Source organism: Podarcis cretensis (assembly GCF_951804945.1).
Source record: "Podarcis cretensis genome assembly, chromosome: 11".
In the NCBI taxonomy this organism is placed as follows: Eukaryota; Metazoa; Chordata; class Lepidosauria; order Squamata; family Lacertidae; genus Podarcis; species Podarcis cretensis.
The window spans coordinates 26,763,108-26,785,381 of record NC_137180.1 but is presented as its reverse complement, the minus strand read 5'-3'; the positions used below and the strand labels follow the sequence as shown (position 1 = coordinate 26,785,381).

At 42.0% G+C, this 22,274-nt stretch overlaps 1 protein-coding gene across 3 annotated transcripts in view; it reads right to left on the bottom strand.

Annotated features, from left to right (window-relative positions):
• Positions 1 to 425: 425 nt before the first annotated feature.
• The window catches only part of SLCO4C1 (solute carrier organic anion transporter family member 4C1), a 34,062-nt gene continuing 12,213 nt past the window's right edge, over positions 426 to 22,274 (bottom strand). For all 3 annotated transcript variants that reach the window (XM_079995508.1, XM_079995507.1, XM_079995506.1), the window contains exons 3-13: positions 19,289 to 19,486; positions 18,188 to 18,284; positions 17,582 to 17,703; positions 15,275 to 15,384; positions 14,316 to 14,460; positions 12,304 to 12,499; positions 9,758 to 9,914; positions 7,654 to 7,835; positions 4,305 to 4,369; positions 2,436 to 2,573; positions 426 to 706 (exon numbers count right to left, since the gene is read on the bottom strand). In XM_079995508.1, the coding sequence (XP_079851634.1) occupies positions 582 to 706; positions 2,436 to 2,573; positions 4,305 to 4,369; positions 7,654 to 7,835; positions 9,758 to 9,914; positions 12,304 to 12,499; positions 14,316 to 14,460; positions 15,275 to 15,384; positions 17,582 to 17,703; positions 18,188 to 18,284; positions 19,289 to 19,486 (1,535 nt within the window). In that variant the 3' untranslated portion in view covers positions 426 to 581. The remainder of the gene's footprint in view (positions 707 to 2,435; positions 2,574 to 4,304; positions 4,370 to 7,653; positions 7,836 to 9,757; positions 9,915 to 12,303; positions 12,500 to 14,315; positions 14,461 to 15,274; positions 15,385 to 17,581; positions 17,704 to 18,187; positions 18,285 to 19,288; positions 19,487 to 22,274) is intronic.

Below are 22,274 nucleotides of genomic sequence, written 5' to 3'. Positions count from 1 at the left end.
CTCTTTGACATAAGATTAAAACAAAGTGCTGTTTTATATTCTGCAACATTCTAGGAGATTGGATCCAGATTTGCCTTTTCTGTTTGCAGAAGAGATTCCAATCCAATGGTACCTCCCACTGGGGTTTATTTCTGGAGGCAATTTTTGACGGTTTCCTCTTTCCTCTGCAACCCCCAACCCCTCTTCCTCCCAGGCTGGTGCAAATTTGGGAGGTTGTCAGAGGAGGTTGAGGAAGGAATTGGGAAATCAGTACATATTTCCTCTTCTCCCCATCTTCTCACCTAGTGGAAGAATACTCTTAATGGAATTGCATTTCTGGAAAGTCTGGATCCAACCTCATGGTATTTTCCTGAATGAAACATTGTTTGAGGTGACTGAAATAAACCTGACAGGCTGTGTTTATTTTATTTTTATTTTTTTAAAAAAAAAAAAAACTTGAAACAGTTGCTCAAGATGTGCTCCGGTGCTGGCATGATTCATATTTAGCAGAGCCAGCTGCTATGACACATTCTTAGAAAGCCATCGCTTCAGTCTTAGTTTTTGCGTGAGAGTTTCTATGAAAAATTTAGGGGTTTGCCGTGTTAAAGTTGTACAGAAGTCACTGCTTCTTCTTTCTTCTCTGAAGACTCCAGTTGCTCTGGTGGAGGGTTATATATGAAAACTGCTGTAACAGTAAAAATGATGGAGATGACTTTGGCAATGACGCCTGTGAAAGGGAAAGAAGGAAGATTTGCAGCATTTTAACAATTTCCCTTTTGCTAATTTAGCAATTAGTGATAGCTTTCGGCTTATTGTGTTGTAGATTTATTTCACACCTCTTTGGAGATATCAGCAACATAACCTATATTGAAGCTTTGATATTCCACACATTGATTTATTGATAAATTAAAAGGCAGCCAATTAAGATGGTGTCTACAATTGGCATTGGGCCAGCTATAAAAAGAAAGAGAGTTTGGATTTGATATCCCGCTTTATCACTACCCGAAGGAGTCTCAAAGCAGCTAACATTCTCCTTTCCCTTCATCCCCCACAACAAACACCCTGTGAGGTGAGTGAGGCTGAGAGACTTCAAAGAAGTGTGACTAGCCCAAGGTCACCCAGCAGCTGCATGTGGAGGAGCGGAGACTTGAATCCGGTTCACCAGATTAGGAGTCTACCGCTCTTAACCACTACACCACATTGGCTCTCAAGAAAGAGGCAGAAATAGCGCTCTGTGTAGAGGGAGGCCTGCCAGACTGCCATGTGGAAGACTGCAAGGCCAGTGGCACATCATATGCCCGCGCTGCCCAGGGCGGGCACATTCCTGAGGGGCACAGGGGCATGTTCCCGAGGGGCATAGAGGGTGCCCTCCAAGGCGTGGGATAGGCAGACGCGCACCCACCAATTCCGCTTCCTTCCTCTCTCCTTCCTGCTTGCCTGCCTCCTTCCCATCCTCTCCCCTGCCTGCCTGTCTCCTCCAGCCGGGAGCATGGGGCAACTGCTCACCACCTGCCCGTGACTCCTGGCTGGAGGAGAGGGTGGGAAAGAGGCAGGCGAGCTGGAAGGGGAGAGGAAGGAACCAGCAAAGCAGCGCAGCAGCTCCCCCTGCCCCTTCCTCCAATAGCTCACGGTAGGGGTGGGAGTCCAAGTCGTGGTTGGGTGGAGCGCCGAATGTCACCCCTGCTTAGGAATGACACCCAGAGCGGCTCCCTGCACCCACCTTCCTCCGCCAATGTGCAAGGCTGAGGCTGTGTGACCATACCAACCAAGGCAGCTGATTGATTCCAACAGTGTGCCCACGAAGTGTGAGTCTCACCATTGGGTAGCCACCCGCCCCCATCTTGGTAAGCAGCAGTGACACCTCTGCTGGGAGGCTATTGCTGCAGCTCCACCCGACGAGGTGAGTCCGTCCTGACAAGGGATGACTTCCAGTTTCCTCTTTCATGTCTGTTGTCAGCCATTTATGCATTTGTATGAAACCGACATCTGTCCATGTCTGTCACAATAACTTCCAGCAAGCATCAGGGCACGTTAGGTCGCCCCTCGCGAGCGATAAAAATCAGAAACTGCTGATCCTCAGACCATGTACAGTGGTACCTCGGGTTACATACGCTTCAGGTTACAGACTCCACTAACCCAGAAATAGTACCTCAGGTTAAGAACTTTGCTTCAGGATGAGAACAGAAATCGTGCTCCAGCAGCGTGGTGGCAGCGGGAGGCCCCATTAGCTAAAGTGGGGCTTCAGGTTAAGAACAGTTTCAGGTTAAGCACGGACCTCCAGAACGAATTAAGTACATAACCAGAGGTACCACTGTATTCAGTCTGCTTAGCATACCAGACAAATGAGAAACAAAACAGTTAGTTCTAACTACAAGGTGCCTCCCCCATCCTATATCCTCACTGGAATTGTTCAGACTCAGACTATTTGGAGCACAAGGCTTTGGAGAGATACTTACTTATGCCCACTAGCATATAGGCCATTCTGTGGTTGTTATAGGTCCAACATGATCCTTTACGTCCACACTTATCTATATCCCATAGCGTACAGGTACTGTCTATTGAAACACCAAAGAGGATTGGCCCAGGTATGCTGCCTGTAGAAAATGGAATGGTGAAAAACAACAACTGAAAATGCAAACTCAGATGCCGAAACCATGCTGTAAAATGGAGGTGGTGTACCAATAGTGGACTTCTATAACCAGTAAAGAAGGCTCTTCAAGCATTCCAGAATAATATAAATATATTTTTGCCTTTAACAAAATGCAAGATTGCAAGACTTGAAGACATAGTTTATATGTCTAAAACTATGGAAAATGGAAAACGTTAAAATATTTCATATTTTAAGACTCAAATTATGATCCAGGTCCTCCTGTTCTCAGTTACCTCTGCAATGTGCTCTCTCAAACAAGAACATTTCTCTGTGCATTCATGCCTCCAGATCATGCCCTCTGAATGTACAGACTAGCCACTGCCACCATATTGTTGCTTTTCCTCCATCTTTAATAAGTTTTCACTTGATAAATCATCAAAATGGAAATGAAACGTAGAGCCTGGCAAAGTTCTTAACACAGAACTATCAGACAAATTCGGAACTGTTGAAGCAAGGGAGGGCAAATCCCCCCACACACCAATTTTCAGTGATGGGAGACACTCTGAGGGACCCAATCCACTGATCAGATTTGGCTGATAAGCAGTAGTGGAGTACAGATGGAAAGCCCTGGGAAAAACAAGAAAAAATGGGGGGGCACTTTCCCCCCCCCCGGGTTGTTGTTGTTGTTTTGCAAAGCTGTTTTCCCGCAGAAAAAAATGGGGGGGAGTGTGTGGAATATTCAAACTATAGCAAACTGTTTTTTCATTTTTTTCCAGAAAAAAACGCCTTTGGAAATAAAACGGGGGGGGGGGGGGAGGTTTCCAGGTTTTTTCCAGGCCTTCCCATCTCTATATGGGAAATAAGGATCTGTCCCACTAGTCTGTTCCATGTCTCCAACCCTGCTCCAGAGCTACAACAGAGTAACAAAGTGTGCTGCAGAGCAAAACTCCATGAGTTATTATAAGGAATCAGGGAAATATGGCAAGATTGTACTGCTTGGAGCACTATATGTGGCAGTTTATATAAACGAGTTATGGGATGTAGAAGAATATTGCTTATTTAGAAATCAACAATATTCCAGAAGCCTATTCATTTACAAGTTATTTATTACTAAGTTTTGCTCAAAAGAGACGATGGCTAGCAACATAGAATTTAATGAAATCTAAAAATATTCAATGAAACGAGCCTTTCATGTGTATTTTAAATAAAAAATAAACACAAATCAGCAGCAATAAATTATCAGTGGTATCTCCTCCAGAGTCAATATCAACTTAAGAAAGATATGTTTTAAACTTCAGCCTGAATAGAGCTAATGATAGTGTACATCAGCCATGATCCAGTCACCTGTTACCTGCATTTGTACAGGTAACATCCTGATCCTTCCTTTTCCATAGATACCGTATTTTTTGCTCTATAGGACTCACTTTTTCCCTCCTAAAAAGTAAGGGGAAATGTGTGTGCGTCTTATGGAGCGAATGCAGGCTGCGCAGCTATCCCAGAAGCCAGAACAGCAAGAGGGATTGCTGCTTTCACTGCGCAGCGATCCCTCTTGCTGTTCTGGCTTCTGAGATTCAGAATATTTTTTTTCTTGTTTTCCTCCTCCAAAAACTAGGTGCATCTTGTGGTCTGGTGCATCTTATAGAGCGAAAAATACGGTAACTATCACTTGTGATTCTTAGAACTGTGACCATTGTTCCTAGTTCCTACTTAAGTATAGAGGTTTTAGAAAACATACCCAAAATTCGTAGAAAGAGCATGTGAACCCCCATAGCAAAAGATCGGTGCCTTTCTGGTACACACCTGTAAACCAAAGTTTGATTTATTGTTTAATAGTGATTTATACAATCCTTCAGCAGAAATTATGAGGATGGTTGACAGTATAAAACATGCATAGCTATCTTAAAAAAATACAAATGTTAAAACAGCAGTGAGGGAGAGCACCAAAATTGGTATGAAAACCTCATCCAATTTTAAAATACATTAAGATTTGAAGTTTAAGGAAATGGCAGCAATGTAACTTTCAAATCTACTGCTTCTTCTGTTCATCTATATTTTCAAATCATGCTTCCATTTGTTACTTCTCATTTGGAAGTATGAAAACAGTTTTTGTTTTCATTCTGTAATTTTGTAGATACAATGCCTACTTAAGAAAAATGCAGTCTTTACGAATAAACAAGAGACACAATAAAAAACATGATAAACAAGAAAATCAAATTCAACAATATATCTGTAAATTGTTCCATGCCGGCGTCTAGTTTTTAAGGAAAGGAAAGGCAAAATTATTATGTGATTCTACAGCATCAAAGAACAGTTTTTGCATCATATGAGAGTTCCAAAACACACATACAGCAAGGGATACTGTTATCCACAAAGAAGATGTTGTTATGCAATACATTGCCTACAAAATATCTTAACTGTTTTAGCTATCCAGGCTGCTGGTGTGAATTGTGGAATAGGCAAAAAAAATAGACACCATAAGCTCCAACCAATACTGATTAGTGTCCGGCCTGATATCAGCACCCAGAATCATTGCACAGCTGCCAGGGCTCTGGAAAACCCACAGTGCCTACCACTGGTGCCTAATTTGGGTTCCTGTTGAATAAATGTCCTTTTCCCAGTGCTGGGCTATAGTGCAGGAAATTAAAATGTTAGCTTCCAGTAGAGACCAAATGTCTTCAAACTTGAGTCCTGTTGCTGCCCATGGATGAATAAATGAATAAACTGTGGGGGAGTCCTAGTTTAGGCAAGGATCCACCTATTTGCCAATGGCCCCTCAAACCTGGAAAAAAGCCCTGCTTAAGTATACAGTGGTGCCCCGCAAGACGAACGCCTCGCAAGACGGAAAACCCGCTAGACGAAAGGGTTTTCCGTTTTGGAGGCGCTTCGCAAAATGAATTTCCCTATGGGCTTGCTTCGCAAGATGAAATGTCTTGCGAGTTCCTGCGGATTTCCCCCCCTTTTTTCCCCCTTTTCCTAAGCCGCTAAACCGCTTATCAACTGAGCCGCTAAAAGCCGCTAAACCGCTAATAGCGCTAATCCACTAAGCTGTCAATGGGCTTGCTTCGCAAGACGAAAAAACCGCTATACGAAGAGCCTCACGGAACAGATTAATTTCGTCTTGCGAGGCACCACTGTACATTTTACATTCAGGTTATTATAGATGATGATGATGATGATGATGATGATGATGATTAGGAATAGTCAGCCTCTCCATCCCTCTATACATTCAAGCACAGATGGACAAATCAGTCAACTTTCTGTTATCTCAGATTCTAATTTTTCCTATCTTAAATTTAACAGCAATTTGCATTGGAAAACCCTTACAAAAATGTGTCAGCCTTTTAGTGCAAGTTTCTTTTAATATGTAATATACAGTTTTGAAAATATATGCATGTTTGCAAGCAATTTTCCTGAGTAAATGCATTTCACATGCTATGTCCACTAATATATGCATTTATATACGCCCTTCACCCTAATACAGCCGTACCTTGGTTCTCGGATATAATCTGTCCTGGGAGTCCATTCAACTTCTGAAAATGTTTGAAAATCAAGGCACGGCTTCCGATTGGTGGCAGGAGCTTCATCAATCGGAAGCCACAGCCACTCACTTCTGGGTTTGTGGCATTTGGGAGCCAAAACTTACCAAGGCATTCACAAACCAAGGTACGACTGTATGTGTATTTTTGGCTAGCTTGACTAGAGAACTGCATTGCAAAGTTTAGAAAATTGTGTATTTCAGGGGATGGCTGTATTTCAGTTCACACCTTGTTTCAGAAAGTATGGGTTTGGTAAGTTTGATTTTAAATGCAAACTGAATCAGATTTCTGCCCTATAAGATTTCCCCCACCCATATTCAGCTTGCTTGTGTTATTTAACTTACAGGCAACTTTCAACTTGAATAGGGGTTATGTTCCAGAGATAACGCCTAAAGTCAAAATCAAATATAATCAGAACCCATCAGGTTTAATGGCAGGTAGAATAGCAAAAGTCTTTTTTTTCCAGACACCCACTCCATTTCCACCCCATTTACCAAGATAAAAGGTAAAGGACCCCATGGCGACTATGGGGTTGTGGTGCTCATCTCACTTTCAGGCCGACAGTGACGGAAAACAGAGCGCACGGAAACACCGTTTACCTTCCCGCCACAGTGGTACCTATTTATCTATTTGCACTTGGCACGCTTTCGAACGGCTAAGTTGGCAGGAGCTGGCAAAGAGCAACGGGAGCTCACTCCATTGTGGGGATTCGAACCGCTAACCTTCTGATCAGCAACCCCAAGAGGCTTAGACCACAGCGCCACCCGTGTCCCTTTTACCATATATATATATATATATATATATATATATATATTCATAAATCTAAATCCACATAAGTTGTGTGTTACCTGTACTTCATCATCTATAGACATCAACCATACTGCTAGTTATATTCATAAACAATTTTACAGATGACCACTCCACTAAAACACACATTAGTCATGTAATGTATGACACTTCCTCCCTCTTAACATCATTTAAAAGAAAGTTAAATAAAGTTACAACATAGTCAATATCCTTCACCTCTACCCAGAATATCTCTGGATTGTATCCAAAGTTAGTCATGCTCAGAGTAGACTTATTAGCACTGAGTAGAACTTTGTGCAAATGGAAGTAATTCCACTTACACAGCAGGATAACCCCCCCCCCACACACACACAATGTTCTGGGGGGTTTCCCCAATGTTTCAGAATGGGTTTGTGGAGAATAGGAAGCACACATGAGGAGGAGAGCAGGGAAAGTCCCATTGGACAAGCAGAAGTCATTCTGTTCACACATTTATTCAGCTAAACACTGCCCACTGAAATGAATGGGCATGTCTAACTTAGCTGTGTTGATTCCAATGTGTCTACTCTGAGTATAACTTAGTTGGATGTAACCCTCTGTTCCTTTCTGAATTGTGCTAGAGAAGGAGGACAGAGAGGGGTAAAAAGAATGAGTGGTATTTATTTATTTATTTATTTATTTATTTATTTATTTATTTAAAAATAGGGAGGAAATTTATAGCATTTTGCAGTGATCAGTAAGTAGGATAGAAACAAAATTTACCTTAGAATGGCCACTGTTGTTGGTGTCACTGCCATGAACGTAAAAACAATAGTGAAGAAGAAGAAGCCAAGGAAGAGAGGCAGGGATGAACAGTTTGATGCACATTTCCCAGGGGTAGCCCCATAGATGATATTCTCAATGGAAGATTTGGGATTCACAACACAGTCACAGTTGGTGAAGACCTATAAACAGTACATATATACAAATATGAGCACACCAAACGAAGTAATCACTATTTCCAATATTAGCAATATTGAATAACAAAGTGCTTAACCAATTACAGCAGAAACAGAGAAGATGTTTCTATGGAACTGCCTTCATTTCAACAGGAAAGGGAGGACCATGAAGTCGACCCACACCTTCTACAATGCACCTGGAGCACTACCCTGGACATAGGGCTGCTGGAGGAGGAAATCAGGCTTAGAACCTAAGAATGTCCATGTAAGGAAGCTCACAGGAAGGAACGTTCCCTGGTCCCCAGCATCCCCCCATGCCCAACCCAACATTGTTCAAGATGGCTTCTCACTCTTTAGGGGGTGGGGACATAGGTAGGAGATATGAGGAGGATGGCAAACTTTCCTTCTAGGAACTTCCTTAAGTTAACTTGCCTTATGATACAAGTAATACAGTGGTACCTCGGGTTACGAACAGTCCTGCTTACGAACGCTTTGAGTTACGAACTCCACAAACCAAGAAGTAGGTCTCCCGGGTTGCGAACTTTACCCCAGGATACAAACGCAATCTGCTTCCTGAGCCATGGGAGGTCTATGTAGGGAATGCACGCCTCGGGTTAAGAACGCTTTCGGTTAAGAACGGACTTCTGGAATGAATTAAGTTTGTAACCGGAGGTACCACTGTAATGAGAACTATCTTGCTGTGTGGAGGAGCAGATCCCTGCTTTAGTTGAAAACTATCACCATAGTGACAAACATGAGGCATAGAGAAGCATGCATGAGTGGACTAGCCCCACATCCCATCCTGCCATGCCATCATATGAAAATATTTTATGTAGTGATGAGCATGGAAGAATCAAGATCTATCTGAACTGAAGAGTTCAGATTACCAGACCAACCCCCAAAACATGCTTTAATAAATTTGTGTTGAGAAAATAACTTCTCTTGTATGCTATTCATACAAGTGTTGTACAAATGCTAATAATAATTAAGTAAATTCATGAATTAATATACATTTGAAAAGGACACGTTTGCTAAATACAGTGCTACGTCAGGTTATAAACACTTTGGGTTACAGACTCTGCTAACACAGAAGCAGTACCTTGGGTTAAGAACTTTACCTCAGGATGAGAACAGAAATCGCACGGCGGCAGCAGTGGGAGGCCCCATTAGCTAAAGTGGTACCTCAGGTTAAGAACAGTTTCAGGTTAAGAACAGACCTCCGGAACGAATTAAGTTCGTAACCAGAGGTACCACTGTAAACACTTTTAGCACCCAGAACTCAGAGGCAGACCAGTGGGCCAAATCTGGCCTGAGAAGCTGTTTTCAACAAACCACACTCACCTGCACCACACAAATGTCATATGTGGCTTGAGGTGCGGGGTAGGCAAAGGCATAGCTGCAGTGGAACAACTGGAAACTTAAAGTATGCTCCTGACTGTACCTTAGAAAGCAGGGCTTGCTTAGCAGCACCAGTCAGCTGACTGGTGTTGACAGTGCACATTCAAAGTGGTTCAGTGCAGCATCCAATCAGCTGATCTGCAGTGACAGTGAGCCCCACTGAAGTTTTTCACTTGCAAATGTGGTTTGAATGCAATGCCTCCAAATAGACTTTAACCAATGTTATCAGCTGATCAGCAGCTACGAGTCCCTTTGAATATGTGTCTTCATTGCCAATCAGCTGACAGTGCACCTTCAAAAGGGCTCATTCTTAGTTCCCTATCAGAGCAAGCCCCTTTGAAGCTGTCGGGTGTTATCAGGTGACTGGCAGATTTGTCAGGTGATTGGCAGGTGGCATCAGGTGATTGACAGGTCTGTCCTGCAGGGGATGGGTAAAATTAGGATCCTGCCTGCCAGCCAAATTAATTTTGCCACCCTTTAGACCTAAGGTAAATTCTGCATTGTCAACCCACGATATAAAATAGCAATACCTTTGAACCGTCTTGAATAGTAACAGCAGAGGTACATCCTGCATAACATGCAGAAAAATACTGGACTCCATCTGTGCCACAGACTGGTAAATAGTTTGAACGCAAGCATCTACAGTGGGAGTTGCAAGGCGCAGTTAAGTTTGATAATGTGCCTGTCCTGAAACAGAGAGATAAAAGTCAAATGAGCTAAGCATATGCAGCTTTTGGTATCTCCTAAGAACATATTCTGAACAATTAAAGAGTAAGAACATAAGATCTCTACAGGATCAGACCAAAATCTAATCTAGTCTTGCCTTGTGTTTCCCACTGTGGCCAGCCAAGTGCTGTCAGGAATCCTGCACGCAGACATGATATTTATCAAAATATTTATATGCCTGGTTTCAAACAAATATCATAGCGGTTTCCGAAAGTTAAACCTAAAATCATACAACAAAAACCATGCAAACAGTTTTAAAATCTGAAATAAAGGAAAGGTGTAAGTTCTTTTAAAATTAGATATACCAGAGAATGAACCTGGCATGTTCTCCAAACAACACGATGGACCTTTGACTCCAAACCCTCTGAGGACTTCAAATAGATTATTAAAGAGCATAGAGGACAAGGTGGGACCTTGTGGGATTACACAGCACATATTATGGAGATGAAGTCCCCCCCCCCCATGATACTTATTTATTTACAATGTTATCTAGGAAATTTATAAGCTGCTTGCTCAAAAAAAGAAGAAAAAAATCTCCAAATGGTGCACAGGTCAAATTATATATAAAACATGGCTAAAAGACACAAACCAGTTAAAAATAAATATACATAAAACCATCATTAAGAACAAAGATAAAATAATTAATATAATTAAAACAAATGCTAACTAAATCATCTGCCTGGGGAGAGAGGTTTTCAGTAGGTGTCTAAACAGTGCAGTGAACCAACCCTCCAGGTAGGAGGGTTCCCAACGCACAGCACTGGTCCAGTAAGATACCATGGTTGACAGTTTCAAAAGCCACCGAGAAGGGAAATCAGTAGGGTCACCTTCCTTCCGCCTCTCTTCTAACAAAGTCATCCATCAGAACCAAGGCTGTTTCAACGCTAGACCATGGTATTGACTGAAATGGGTCCAGAAAGTCCATTTCATCCGATCACACTTGGAGTAAGACTACCACCACTTTCTAGTATTCCTTGTCCCGAAAGGAGATATTTGTCAATAGTTAATAGTTATCACAATCTTCAGTCTAGAAGCCAGAATCATATCAAAATCCATTGCTCCAGTCTAGAGAACATGAAAAGAAAGCTGCCTTTGTGTTGCTATATTGGATAAGTCCCCAATATGTACTGACTAATAGATGATAAGCTCCGTCAAATGTGACAGGACTAATGAACTGCTCATGAATCCCACTGTGTGTTGTGACAGCCCCGATTAGCTATCAAGTGATACATGCATAATTAGGCTCAGAACACCTAACCCTCAAGAACTAGCTGCATTGAATTTTTGTTCTCATAGCAGTCGTCTTCTTCTTTGGCGATCACTCGTAGCCAAGTAAGATTGTCTTCCATAAACACGGTTTTAACAATGAGTCTGTAAGTGACTGTGGAGGCCAATTCTGGATCCCACATGTCCTTCCACAGTGGGGACATTGGCTTCCGGGTGGGAGTTGATCACGGTGTGGATTTGCCAAGTGTGCCTTCCTCTTAGCATGTTTCTCCCATGCGTTCTGAGTTCAAGTGTCTTCAAAGCCCATGACACCTTTGGTAAAGGCTGTTCTTCAACTGGAGTGCTTGTAGGCAAGTGTTTCCCAATTGTTGGTGTTCATACTACATTTTTTAAGATTTGCCTTGAGACAGTCTTTAAACCTCTTTTGTTGACCACCAGCACTACGCTTTGCATTTTTAAGTTCAGAATAGAGTAGTTGCTTTGGAAGACGATAATCAGGCACCCACACAATATGACCAGTCCAACGAAGTTGATGTTAAAGAATCATTGCTTCAACACTGGCGATCTTTGCTTCTTCCAGTACACTGGTATTAGTTCGCCTGTCTTCCCAAGTGATGTGTAAAATATTTCAGAGACACCATTGACGGAATCTCTCAAGGAGCTGGAGAAGGCATTTATAAGTGGTCTATGTTTCACAAGCATACAGTTAGGTTGGTAGTACAACAAGCATTTTGGTTTCCCTTCAAATGTCCTGGTCCACAAACACTCTGCACTTCAATCGGAAGAAAGCCACACTCACAGAGCTCAGGCAATGCTGGATTTCGGCACCAATGTCGGCCCTTGTGTAAAGATAACTGCCCAATTAGAAGTGATGGACATTTTCTAACATTACACCATTTAGTTGGATTTGTGATGCTGCAGAGGGGTTATTTTGTACTTGTTGGTGCAGCACTTTGGTTGTTTGGATGTTGAGCGATAGGCCAAACTTTTTGTAAGCTTCTGTAAATATATTTAAGATGGTTTGGAGGTCATCCTCTGAGCATTGTCATCAGTAGTATACACTCATAGCAGTATACACACAGTCAGGCCCATCTCATTGTTATTCTTTTGAACAAATACTTACCCATTATAATCTTCTGAGACACCCGCAAATGGCGTATTCCCACATATAGCAATTAAAAAGACCATATTGAATCCAAGTGCCACTGAACAAGTAAGGACGATGAACTTGAGTATGCTTTTGCAATTTAGTTTGAGCTTGGAAACTAAGATACCACTTATGATTTGACCTATTGCTGCTCCTGGGACCAACACAAGTCCTGCGGGAAAACAAGGTGACAACAGAGATTGAATTAACATTTATTGTTAATAATAGCAGTCATCAATAGTTTCAGAAAATATAAAACAGTGAACATATAGAAATTGTACATGCACATAAAACTTTCACAGATAGAAGTAAAAGTGGGTTATAATGCTAATCCTACCCCAACATGGCGCACAGCTACCAACATCAAGGAGGCAGGACTCATGAAGTGCATCATGTTGAGGCAAGGCTAGGCCCCATTTCCCTTTCTACCCATGAAAGACCTACATGACTATCACACACAAAAAGGGCTTAAGAATATCTTGAATGTTAAATAATATCTAAACAACAGTTAAATCAGTTTATTTATTATAATATTTATATTCCACCTTTTCCTTCAAGGAACTCAAGTTGGGTGCATGATCTTCCCTCCTCCCCATATTGTCACAGCAACCCTGTGGGGTTAGACTGAGAGGCAGAAGGTCACCAAATGAGTTTCACAGTTGAGTGGGGATTTGAGCCTGTGTCTCTCCTAGGTCCTAGTTCAGCACTCTAACCACTGCACCACCCTAGCTTGCCACTCCAAAATCCATCTTACCACATGCTTCAAATCGTTTTGATTTTGTACCCATGTGGTTTGCCAGTCAACTTTTGCTGCACATCACAGGGCCAGTGAACCTAACTGCACTGTTATGCATGAATCTAATGCTACACACAAAGAGCCAAAGGTTATATATCTTTGATCTCAACTGCACTTTCTCTTCTGGCTAGCATGCTCTCTTAGTGTCAAACTACATGTTACGCTAAGTAGACTCCCTTTTTAAAAAACATGCCAACTCAAGCTGTGTTCCCAGTAAAGCCTCTTTATGGTACAGCCTCATCCTAAGAGCCACACAGACATATTCTGGAAATGTGTTTTCACATTTGGGGCAGTGGATAGAATTGTGGCCACACACATGGAAAGTGGAAAAAAAGATGACTTCTTAAAAGCTGCTGCTACTACCAATTTGTTACCACCCTAAAATGTTCAGAAAAACTTTCCCACACCAGCACAGAAAGATGGTATGCCCCCTTTCCAATTCACTGTTTCTGTGTGGGGAAGCAAATCTGAGGAGGACATTTTTTCCTCAGTTTAGAAATATCTGAAATAACCACCTAGTCAAGACCAGTGTCTGACATACCCAGGGCTAATGCAGAAGCAATTAAATAAAGATCTACTCAACAGGAGTTTCATACTGCTTAAGAATATAAGAACATTCTTCCCTGATCAGGCCAAAGGCTGTCAAAGTCTAGCATCTTGTTTTCCAGGTGGCCATGCCCAGGAGATCCTGTAAGCATTCTTCCCAATAGTGATTCCCAGCAATCAACATTCAGAAATACTGTATCTGACATAGAGGTATAAACAGTCATTGTGGCTAGTTTCCCTGATTCCTCTCAAAGGGATCAGTGTGCAGGCCAAGAGACATCAGCTCAGTTCCTAGCTGATTCTTACACCCCCCTCCAACATTTCTCCAATGAAAATAGGGACATCCTATGCAGGAAAAGCAGGACCTTTTGGGGTCAAATCAGAAACTGGGATGGCTTCTGTAATTCCAGGACTGTTCCTAGAAAATAGGGACACTTGGAGGGTATGTTCTTAGCCATGCACTAGGAAAACATATTTGCACAGAAATAAGCCTCACAGGGTTCAGTGGACCATATTCCCCAGTAAACCTGTTTAGAACTGCAGACTTTGTATTACTAATCCAGTTTTACTCTGCTCTTGTTATTAAATTCAAGCAGTAAACAGGTTAAGAGCACATTCTGTAAAATAGATAAGAGAAATACATTACCCCCTAAGGTGGCTGAATAGCTAGATGTATATCCAAACTGGTTTTCTATAAATTTGGGCAAGAAAGTTGCAAAGCCAGTGGCAACACAGGCTTCCATTGAGGCGGCGAATACAAGACACATCAGCACTGGGTTCCTCAGAAGCAACTAGGAAAAAAAGGGGAGGAATTATTTTGTGACTTCTGACATTTTCTTATATTTTTGTAATTAACAAGTTTGATGCTGCAAATATTGGAACTGATATGGATTTTTGTCACAAAACTATTATTAGGAATGGATGGGTAAGTCTAATTCTGGTTTGCAGCACTTTTGTAACGTGTTCATTTTTTAAAGTCAGTTCTGTCTCCTTCTTACATTATTTGGGGAGGGATTAAAAATAGTGTCACTTTGAGATGGTCTAAGCCTGGGATGCCACTGGCCTAAACGCAGGCTTCCCTTCTGTTGCAAATGGCAGTTTCCAAGCAGGGATTTCTGTTCGGACCATGGCAGGGAGAGAATGGTTAAACTCTCAGCTTGCAACCCCCCTGAAGCTACTATTTACATTTTTCAAACTGTGCATATTAATTGCATTCATGTTGTGTGTAACCTGGGCTTAGGGGAAGAGGTGGACACAAAACAATTCCGAGAGATAATAATCAGTGACTGTGCATTGACAAGCAGATTTACTTGTGGGTGTTGTTGCTTTAAAAAAAAGTATGTGTTGATAAACTGTATTATTCCTAGTTGAAGCATTTGTCCTTTGCTTTGGGGTTATAATTCTGTTTTTTACTTTGTCCCATTTACCAAAAGTTATGAATTAAATAACGTGATCAGGCAGCCAATCTTACCTAGCACCCAACCAGAAATGAAACATGAGAACAGGGTCATGTTGTCTATGGAAGTGTTATTAGCACTTCAAGCACACAGATAGGCAATGACATGAATCTGAGGAAACTGTTCTAGATTCCTTGCTTATAATTACCCAGAGTGTCAGCAGAAAGTCTCTGAGACTCCTCCCACCATATTCAGACTGAACGTCAGCTCCACCATGATGTGCTTCAGAAATCTTTTCAGCTCGTATTTTGTGCGTACCTGAGGCGGTGGGGGAGAAAATTCATCAAGCATATATATATATATATATATATATATATATATATATATATATGGTAACAGAAAGGCATGATTAACAGCTGTACCTGGCACTAGAGAACAGAAATCACAAGGAAATAAGCTGCTGTTTTTAATGTTTGACAAATTAACTTCACAAAGCTCCATATCTGGGGCCATTTGGAGTCAGCCAATTTGCTTGGATGGGCGCATGTGTGTATGTGATTCCTTTGTGAACTGGAGTCTGTTTCCCTCGTCCCCCATGCTGTTGAACATGTGCTGTTAAGTATAAACAGTTACAAGGAGTCTGACACTCTTATCCATCTCCGGTGTGAAAAACTCAGCACATTTAATTTCTTTTTCAACATCTCTAATTGACTCACACAAGCCTTCCTTCCTGACAACTGTGGCTGATAGGGATTTGCTTATATTCGGTCTGGTTTGTCTATTTAAAAAGCACAGCCAGGACATTTAAAAGACAGCTCTGCTTTTTAAAAGAAGAAAAGAAGAAAATCTCTTGTGGGCCAAGTCACAAAGCCATCCCCACTCCCCGCCTGTCGGCAACGAGATAACCTGTGGCAGAACAGGCTCGGGCAGACAACTAATTGGGTTGAAAATGGCCACAACTTTACTGATTACAGGTGTAGGTGGATCATTGGCTCAGGCATTGGCTGTATATCCATTTCAGCCTCCTGCGGGAGGGCTGAAACCGCTGCAGGGTTGTTTGAAGGTTATGGCCTCCCCAAGATGCCAATCTACAGAGGTGGTCATCCTAAGGCCGCTGCTGGAAGCTCTATGGCCCATCTGCCCCACACTTGGCTTCTGGACAGAGACTTCCACCAAGCCCTTCTACCCTGAATTTGCCACTGCATCAGAACTGGGTAATGCATCACTTCACCCAAGTTTGAGGACAAGGATTCTACCCATGCTTGAAAAAAGAAAAAAGAAAATCTCTTTATGCGTCAGAGGGAACTTCCACAGTGGCCTAGTCAGGAAACTAGGCAAAGGATTACAACCTTGGATCAAAATAGGAAAAGCCAGTTCCATGCTGCATTGGGGGACCACTGCCTCGTTCTGCTAAGTGGTGCCCTGGACTTCTGCCCCAAAGTCCCACCCTGTCAGCATAACTGCAGGGATTCACGAGGGGACTTGGTATTTTGTCTGAAAGACATAAGCTTGTGACCATTTTCTGAGATAAGTTAGAGTAAGATGACAGTTTTCCTGCAAACAAGGTCTTGGGGTCCACCTGGCCAAAATCATTATAGCCCAGGTCTTCGAGAAAAGTTTCTTCCTTTATACCTTTTTACCTTTCTAAAGGTAAAATCTGATCCCTAAAACAGATTCAGTTTTATAGTTCATCTGCACCTGGCCTCGACACCTTCTTAGGCAATGTGCAAGGAAGAGCTATGTTTCTCTCATAATTATGGGTTTTTAAAATTATAAGACATCCAAGTGATTTCTAAATATTGGGCATTCTAGCTACCAGTAACTAAAAATGCTAGATTGTGGCCGTTCTTGTTTGTTTTACACACGCATACAAATATATGAATGAATCCAAATCCCCAAGAGATGATTAAAGTAGAGCAGTGCAGGTAAACGACATAGAAATCTCAGATTTATACCTGTCTCTATCAAAAAATGAAAAATGGTGGCTTCATGATTCTGTTAGAATCCCTGCTTTCATATGTGAGTGCGTGTGCATGCTGCTTTCAATACTTCAGTAATATTACTTGTCAGATAAGCCTAGGGGAAAGCAACATAGCATGAGCTAGCACAATAGGACTTCTTGGTCCTCCTCTCCACCTTCAGCCCACAAAGAGCTGCCACATCTACTCTGGAGGATAAGGGAATATTCTGGAGCAGATTTGAGGGGGCAAGGCATTGGAAGGCAGAAAGAAAAACCCTTTGCACTAGTGGAATTTCTCATGTGCAAGTGGGCAGACATAACTGTGATCTCTCCGTTGATGGCTACAAGGGCTAAAACAACTAACACAAATGATTCTCAAGCACCTCACAAAATCTAGGTTACCATAAAACAGGAACACTGGAGCCATGTTTAGGCCAAGGCAGATTATATATTCCAAACCCCTTTCATACTAGAACCTTAGAGCTTCCAACTAGATATTCGAGGCCCTAACCACTCGGGATGGCACTTCTCTCCTGCTTCAGAAAATGTGTTTACCTGGCAATTGCTTTGGGAAATATGAAAACGGTGCTACCAAAAGGCACGTAGAGAAACTGCATGCAACAAACGCTACCCACCAAGCTCCAACCCAACGTGGATCTTCTGGAGTGATGTCATGTCTAGAAAGATAGTAATATAGCAAACACAGTTTTAATACAGACATGATTAGCTGAGTCACTTTACAGTACATTCTGCCAGGCTATTCTGCAAGATAAATTATACACCTCTGGCTTATTCATCACATACTGAGCCCTTTATGATCCAACGCAATAACAATTATATAAACAATGGTACTGCTGCCTTACCAGCTGGGGAAATTACTGTCTTTTACAGTTCTGGTTCACTAACTAAGTTTTATTTTTCTACTTCATTGATCAAAAGCAAATAAACAGTAAGTTAACTAAATAAAATGCCTCTTAACTCTGTGGTTGTTCTGACATCCTGACGCAAGCCCAGTTCCACATCCAGTGGGTATATTTTTTATCTGTTTGGCATAAGGCTAACATGCAAAGTTTAGTAACGTTGTCGGGGGGGGGGTTAATGGAATTCTAGGGTAACACTATGGAAGTAAAAGGAAAGAAGAAGAAGAAGAAACCTCCTTGCCTTGGGTGACGATGGAAATCAACATAAATGTTAAGCAGCTGTCCTCCTAATACATAACCGATAGCTGGACCCATCAATGACATGGCATAACCAATTCCTGCAGAGTAGAAATGTAAGATAATAGTATGCATTTAGCCTAGATGCCAAAACAGGTTGATCACTTTTAGATTCCACAGAAGCCCACTGAAAGCATGCAGAGTAAATATGCAGGAGGCTGGAGCTGATCCCAGGGACGAACCCCACATATATTCAACTTAATTATTTTTATCCATTATGACATTTACATGCCATCTTTCCTCCAAGGAGCTCAAGGTGGTATACCTGGTTCTCCCTCCTCCCCATTTTATCCTCACAAAAAGGCATCTAAATTATTATTATTATTATTATTATTATTATTATTATTAATACCCCGCCCTCCCCAGCCAAGGCCGGGCTCAGGGCGGCTAACAAAAACTTAAAAACAAGATTAAAATACAACATTAAAATATTGAAACATTAAAATATTAAAATGCAGCCTCATCACAGGAGGAGAAAGGAAAAAGGAAAAAGAAAGAGGCGGAGGGAATCAAACTGGCTCCAAGCCAAAGGCCAGGCGGAACAACTCTGTCTTACAGGCCCTGCAGAAAGAAATCAGATCCTGCAGGGCCCTGGTCTCATGAGGCAGACCATTCCACCAGGCAGGAGCCAGTGTTGAAAAGGCCCTGGCTCTGGTTGAAGCTAATCTAACTTCCTTAGGGCCCAGGACCACTAGGGTGTTGCTATTTATGGACCTTGAGGCTCTCCGTGGGGCATACCGGGAGAGGCGGTCCCATAGGTAAAATGAGCTTCATGGCCAAGTGGGGATTTGAATCCAGGTCCTAGTCCAGCTTTCTAACCACTATGCCATTTTGTTTTTTTAGCGTATGTTCAACCTCTTGCAGTTCTGCACACACTGGACTCCCACTGGACTCAGCAGGGCTTACGTCTCTTGTAGGCATGTATACAATTGTAAGTAAACAAACAGAAGGCACAAGAGGTACTATGGACATTCTTCCAAATATGGATGGATAATCAATATACCGTAAATGGACATTTCTTGAAATAAATTTCAGCTAAGCTTACCTATGTAGACTGAAGACTTGTGCTTGGGGACACTGTCGTCAATGAAAGCTGTTCCCAGCGTGTAAAGAGGAGTCCCACCTGCTCCCATTATCAGCTGTCCCAGCAGGAAAACATAAAAGTAGTTGGAGAGTTCAGTCTTTTTTAAGCCAGGCTTGCATGTAGCATTTTTAATTGCAGCCAGGTTTACTGGACAGGTATCTGGAAGTGAACGTTTATGACATCAGTAAAATTTATTTGCTTTCAGTGGAATTATCATAGTTCTTTGGTTGTCCACGGTCCCACTGAACCCAACAATTGGTGCACAATGCTGAAGAAATGTCAGGATGCTGTCAGTGGCTCCCGGCTGGTTGCCCAGGAAAGTATAAAGACAAGGGAAAGTTTCTTACCGTCCTTTTTTATTTCAATCTTTACAGAGAGAGGCTATAGAACCCGGCCTCTCGGATAACGGCGTTGTCCCAAGTGAATCTCGACACTCCCCCCCCCTTCTCTCCCACTTCCTCATTTGTCATTCTCATTGTCTCTTCTATGGGTGCTGCTACGTGCCCTCTGTCTTTGAGCTCTTTGCTCTCCTTCTGTTAAGGCTCGCTGGGTTCTGGGAGATGGAGGCTCTGGAATGCTTTCTAATGACAACGTATCAGCTGAGTGTTGTTCCAGCTCTCCCATGAATTACCAGCTTACCCTCTCATCTGCCTCTGAGCTGCTACCTCCCTCCAATCCCTGTTGTAAATCTATATTGTCTTCCTCTTCCCCCTCCCTGGAAGGGTCAGGAGTGGGAGCCGGTCTCCACCATTCCTCCTCTGCCCAGCCCCTGAGAAGAAGTAACAAAGCAGCTTTTAAACTGCCATGGGGAGAAGATGCAGGCTGTTCAGGATAACAACATTCAATGGTTGTTCAAAAAAAAATAATCTTGGGTAGCTCATGTGAGGACTACAACTCCCATCAACCTTGATGATTGGCTATGCTGGCTGGGGCTGATGGGAGTTGTAGGCCAGCAACATCTGGAGACCATCGTGTTGGATAGCCCTGGAACAGAGGGTGACACTGGAAGCGAGTGAGAATGAATCACAACAATGAAAAGTTAAAATGAAGCTACCTTCCAACTTCTGTGCTTCGCCCACCTGCAATTTATATAATATCGCCATTAGAGATAATATCACCATTGCAGAGTGGTGGGTAAGTATTACTAAAATAATAATATCTTATGTACTTTGAACACCTTCTCACACACACAAAAGTGCTATACGGATAGATGTTGCTGTTGTTATTATTATATACAATTATATAGTGCATTTTTACCCATCATCATAAATAGCACGACATACATGTATGAAATACCTTTTACAGAGCTGCAAAATATTCACCGTGCATAATGTCAGCACTGCTCCATGAAGATCACTGACTTTTCTTGTGGGGATATTTTAACTTCGCTCAATTGAAAGAGTACTGTATTGATATAGCTTGGATATTCATATCACATAACCAGTGCAGGTAAGACTACATTTTTAGTGACCCAATGTGTATGGAAATATGGAAGGCAAGCTTTCAGATGGTACAAAGTTATTCCTTGGAGAAGGGTCATTGTGCAGTGGTAGGACATCTGCTTTGCATGCAGAATGTCCCAGGTTTCAGTTTTCCTGCTCAGAATCACGGAGAGCCATTGCCAGTCATTGTGGACAATACTGAACTAGCCGGACCAGCACTCAGCATAAGGAAGCTTCCAATGTTCCTAAGTTTTCCTAAGAATTATTATGGGTGCACATTAGTAGCATAGCAAGTGGAATCTGCAACAAAATTTTGCTGTGTATCCTCCTATCTAAAATAGTATTTTTCAGTCCAGCTATTCCCTCTAAGCAGGGCATCCCATTTTGTCATGTCATTCTATGGCTATTGATCTTGCTCAGTTTTTATTGAGCTGCTGCTGTTTTTTTGAGGGAGGGGAACTTATTCTCTGCATTCTTTCTCTGCATTCTTTCAGAATCCCTCAAGCCTGCTGCTGCTTCCCTCTTGTTTCATAATGGCCCATTTTGACTACAGTCCTGGTGGTGTTTGCCATTCGCGTTCCCTAGCAAAAGTAGGTATAATAATAAATGCCACTAGAGGGAGCTCCCATTTAATAAATCTGAAGTACCGTATGAGAATCATCTTCTATCAAAATAGTGTTCACCTGAAGAAATGCAGGCTTTTTAACAAGAGAGAGGGAGAATACATAATTGCTTTAGACATTTTTTTTCCAAATGAAGTCACAAACTACTGGTATCATTCATTATGTTTATTGCAATCCAAATAACTTTATTGTACTAGCCATTGGCCATGACAAATCTGAATCAAAAATAAGTACAAGCAAAAAGGGGTGTCACACCACAAATAATGGTCTCTACTTAGATTTCTGCATCTCCCTTACAGTTCACTGCTATATTGTCCAGGGTCTTTTTTCTGATCTTTTTTGGCTGCCAAGGGAAAAAAGGGCGATTTTGTGAGTCACTGAAGTGTTTACATTGCTAAGAATGGATGCCTATCATCAGAGCAAATAAGAGATAGAAAGAAAGGCCTCATATTTTAAGGGTTCCAGAGTGGAAAGGCAGGGGGAAACAGCTCTCATTGTAAATCTAAAGCAGACCAGCCTGTGTCAAAGATGCGAAACAGTATTTGCCAATCGTCTGCATGTCCCCGCCACCAAATAACTACGGTAACTAACTAACTAACTACCGTAACTAACTTTTCTGGGAAAGAAACCCACCAAATAAGCCATGTGGAGAAAAGGGTGGGCTGTGTGAACTTGCATAGTTAAAGGTTAAACTATCATTTTTATTTTGAAAAAATCCCAAGTGCCTTATTATGATCAATCAAATTGTCACAAAATATTGGGCAAACTTTTGAGTCCACCAAAACTCTTCATCAAGATGGATATGTTAAGCAAAGGGGAGGGAGATGAGAAAAACAAACCTGGTTCAGTACTGAATCCATAATGTCCGCTTTGATTACCAAT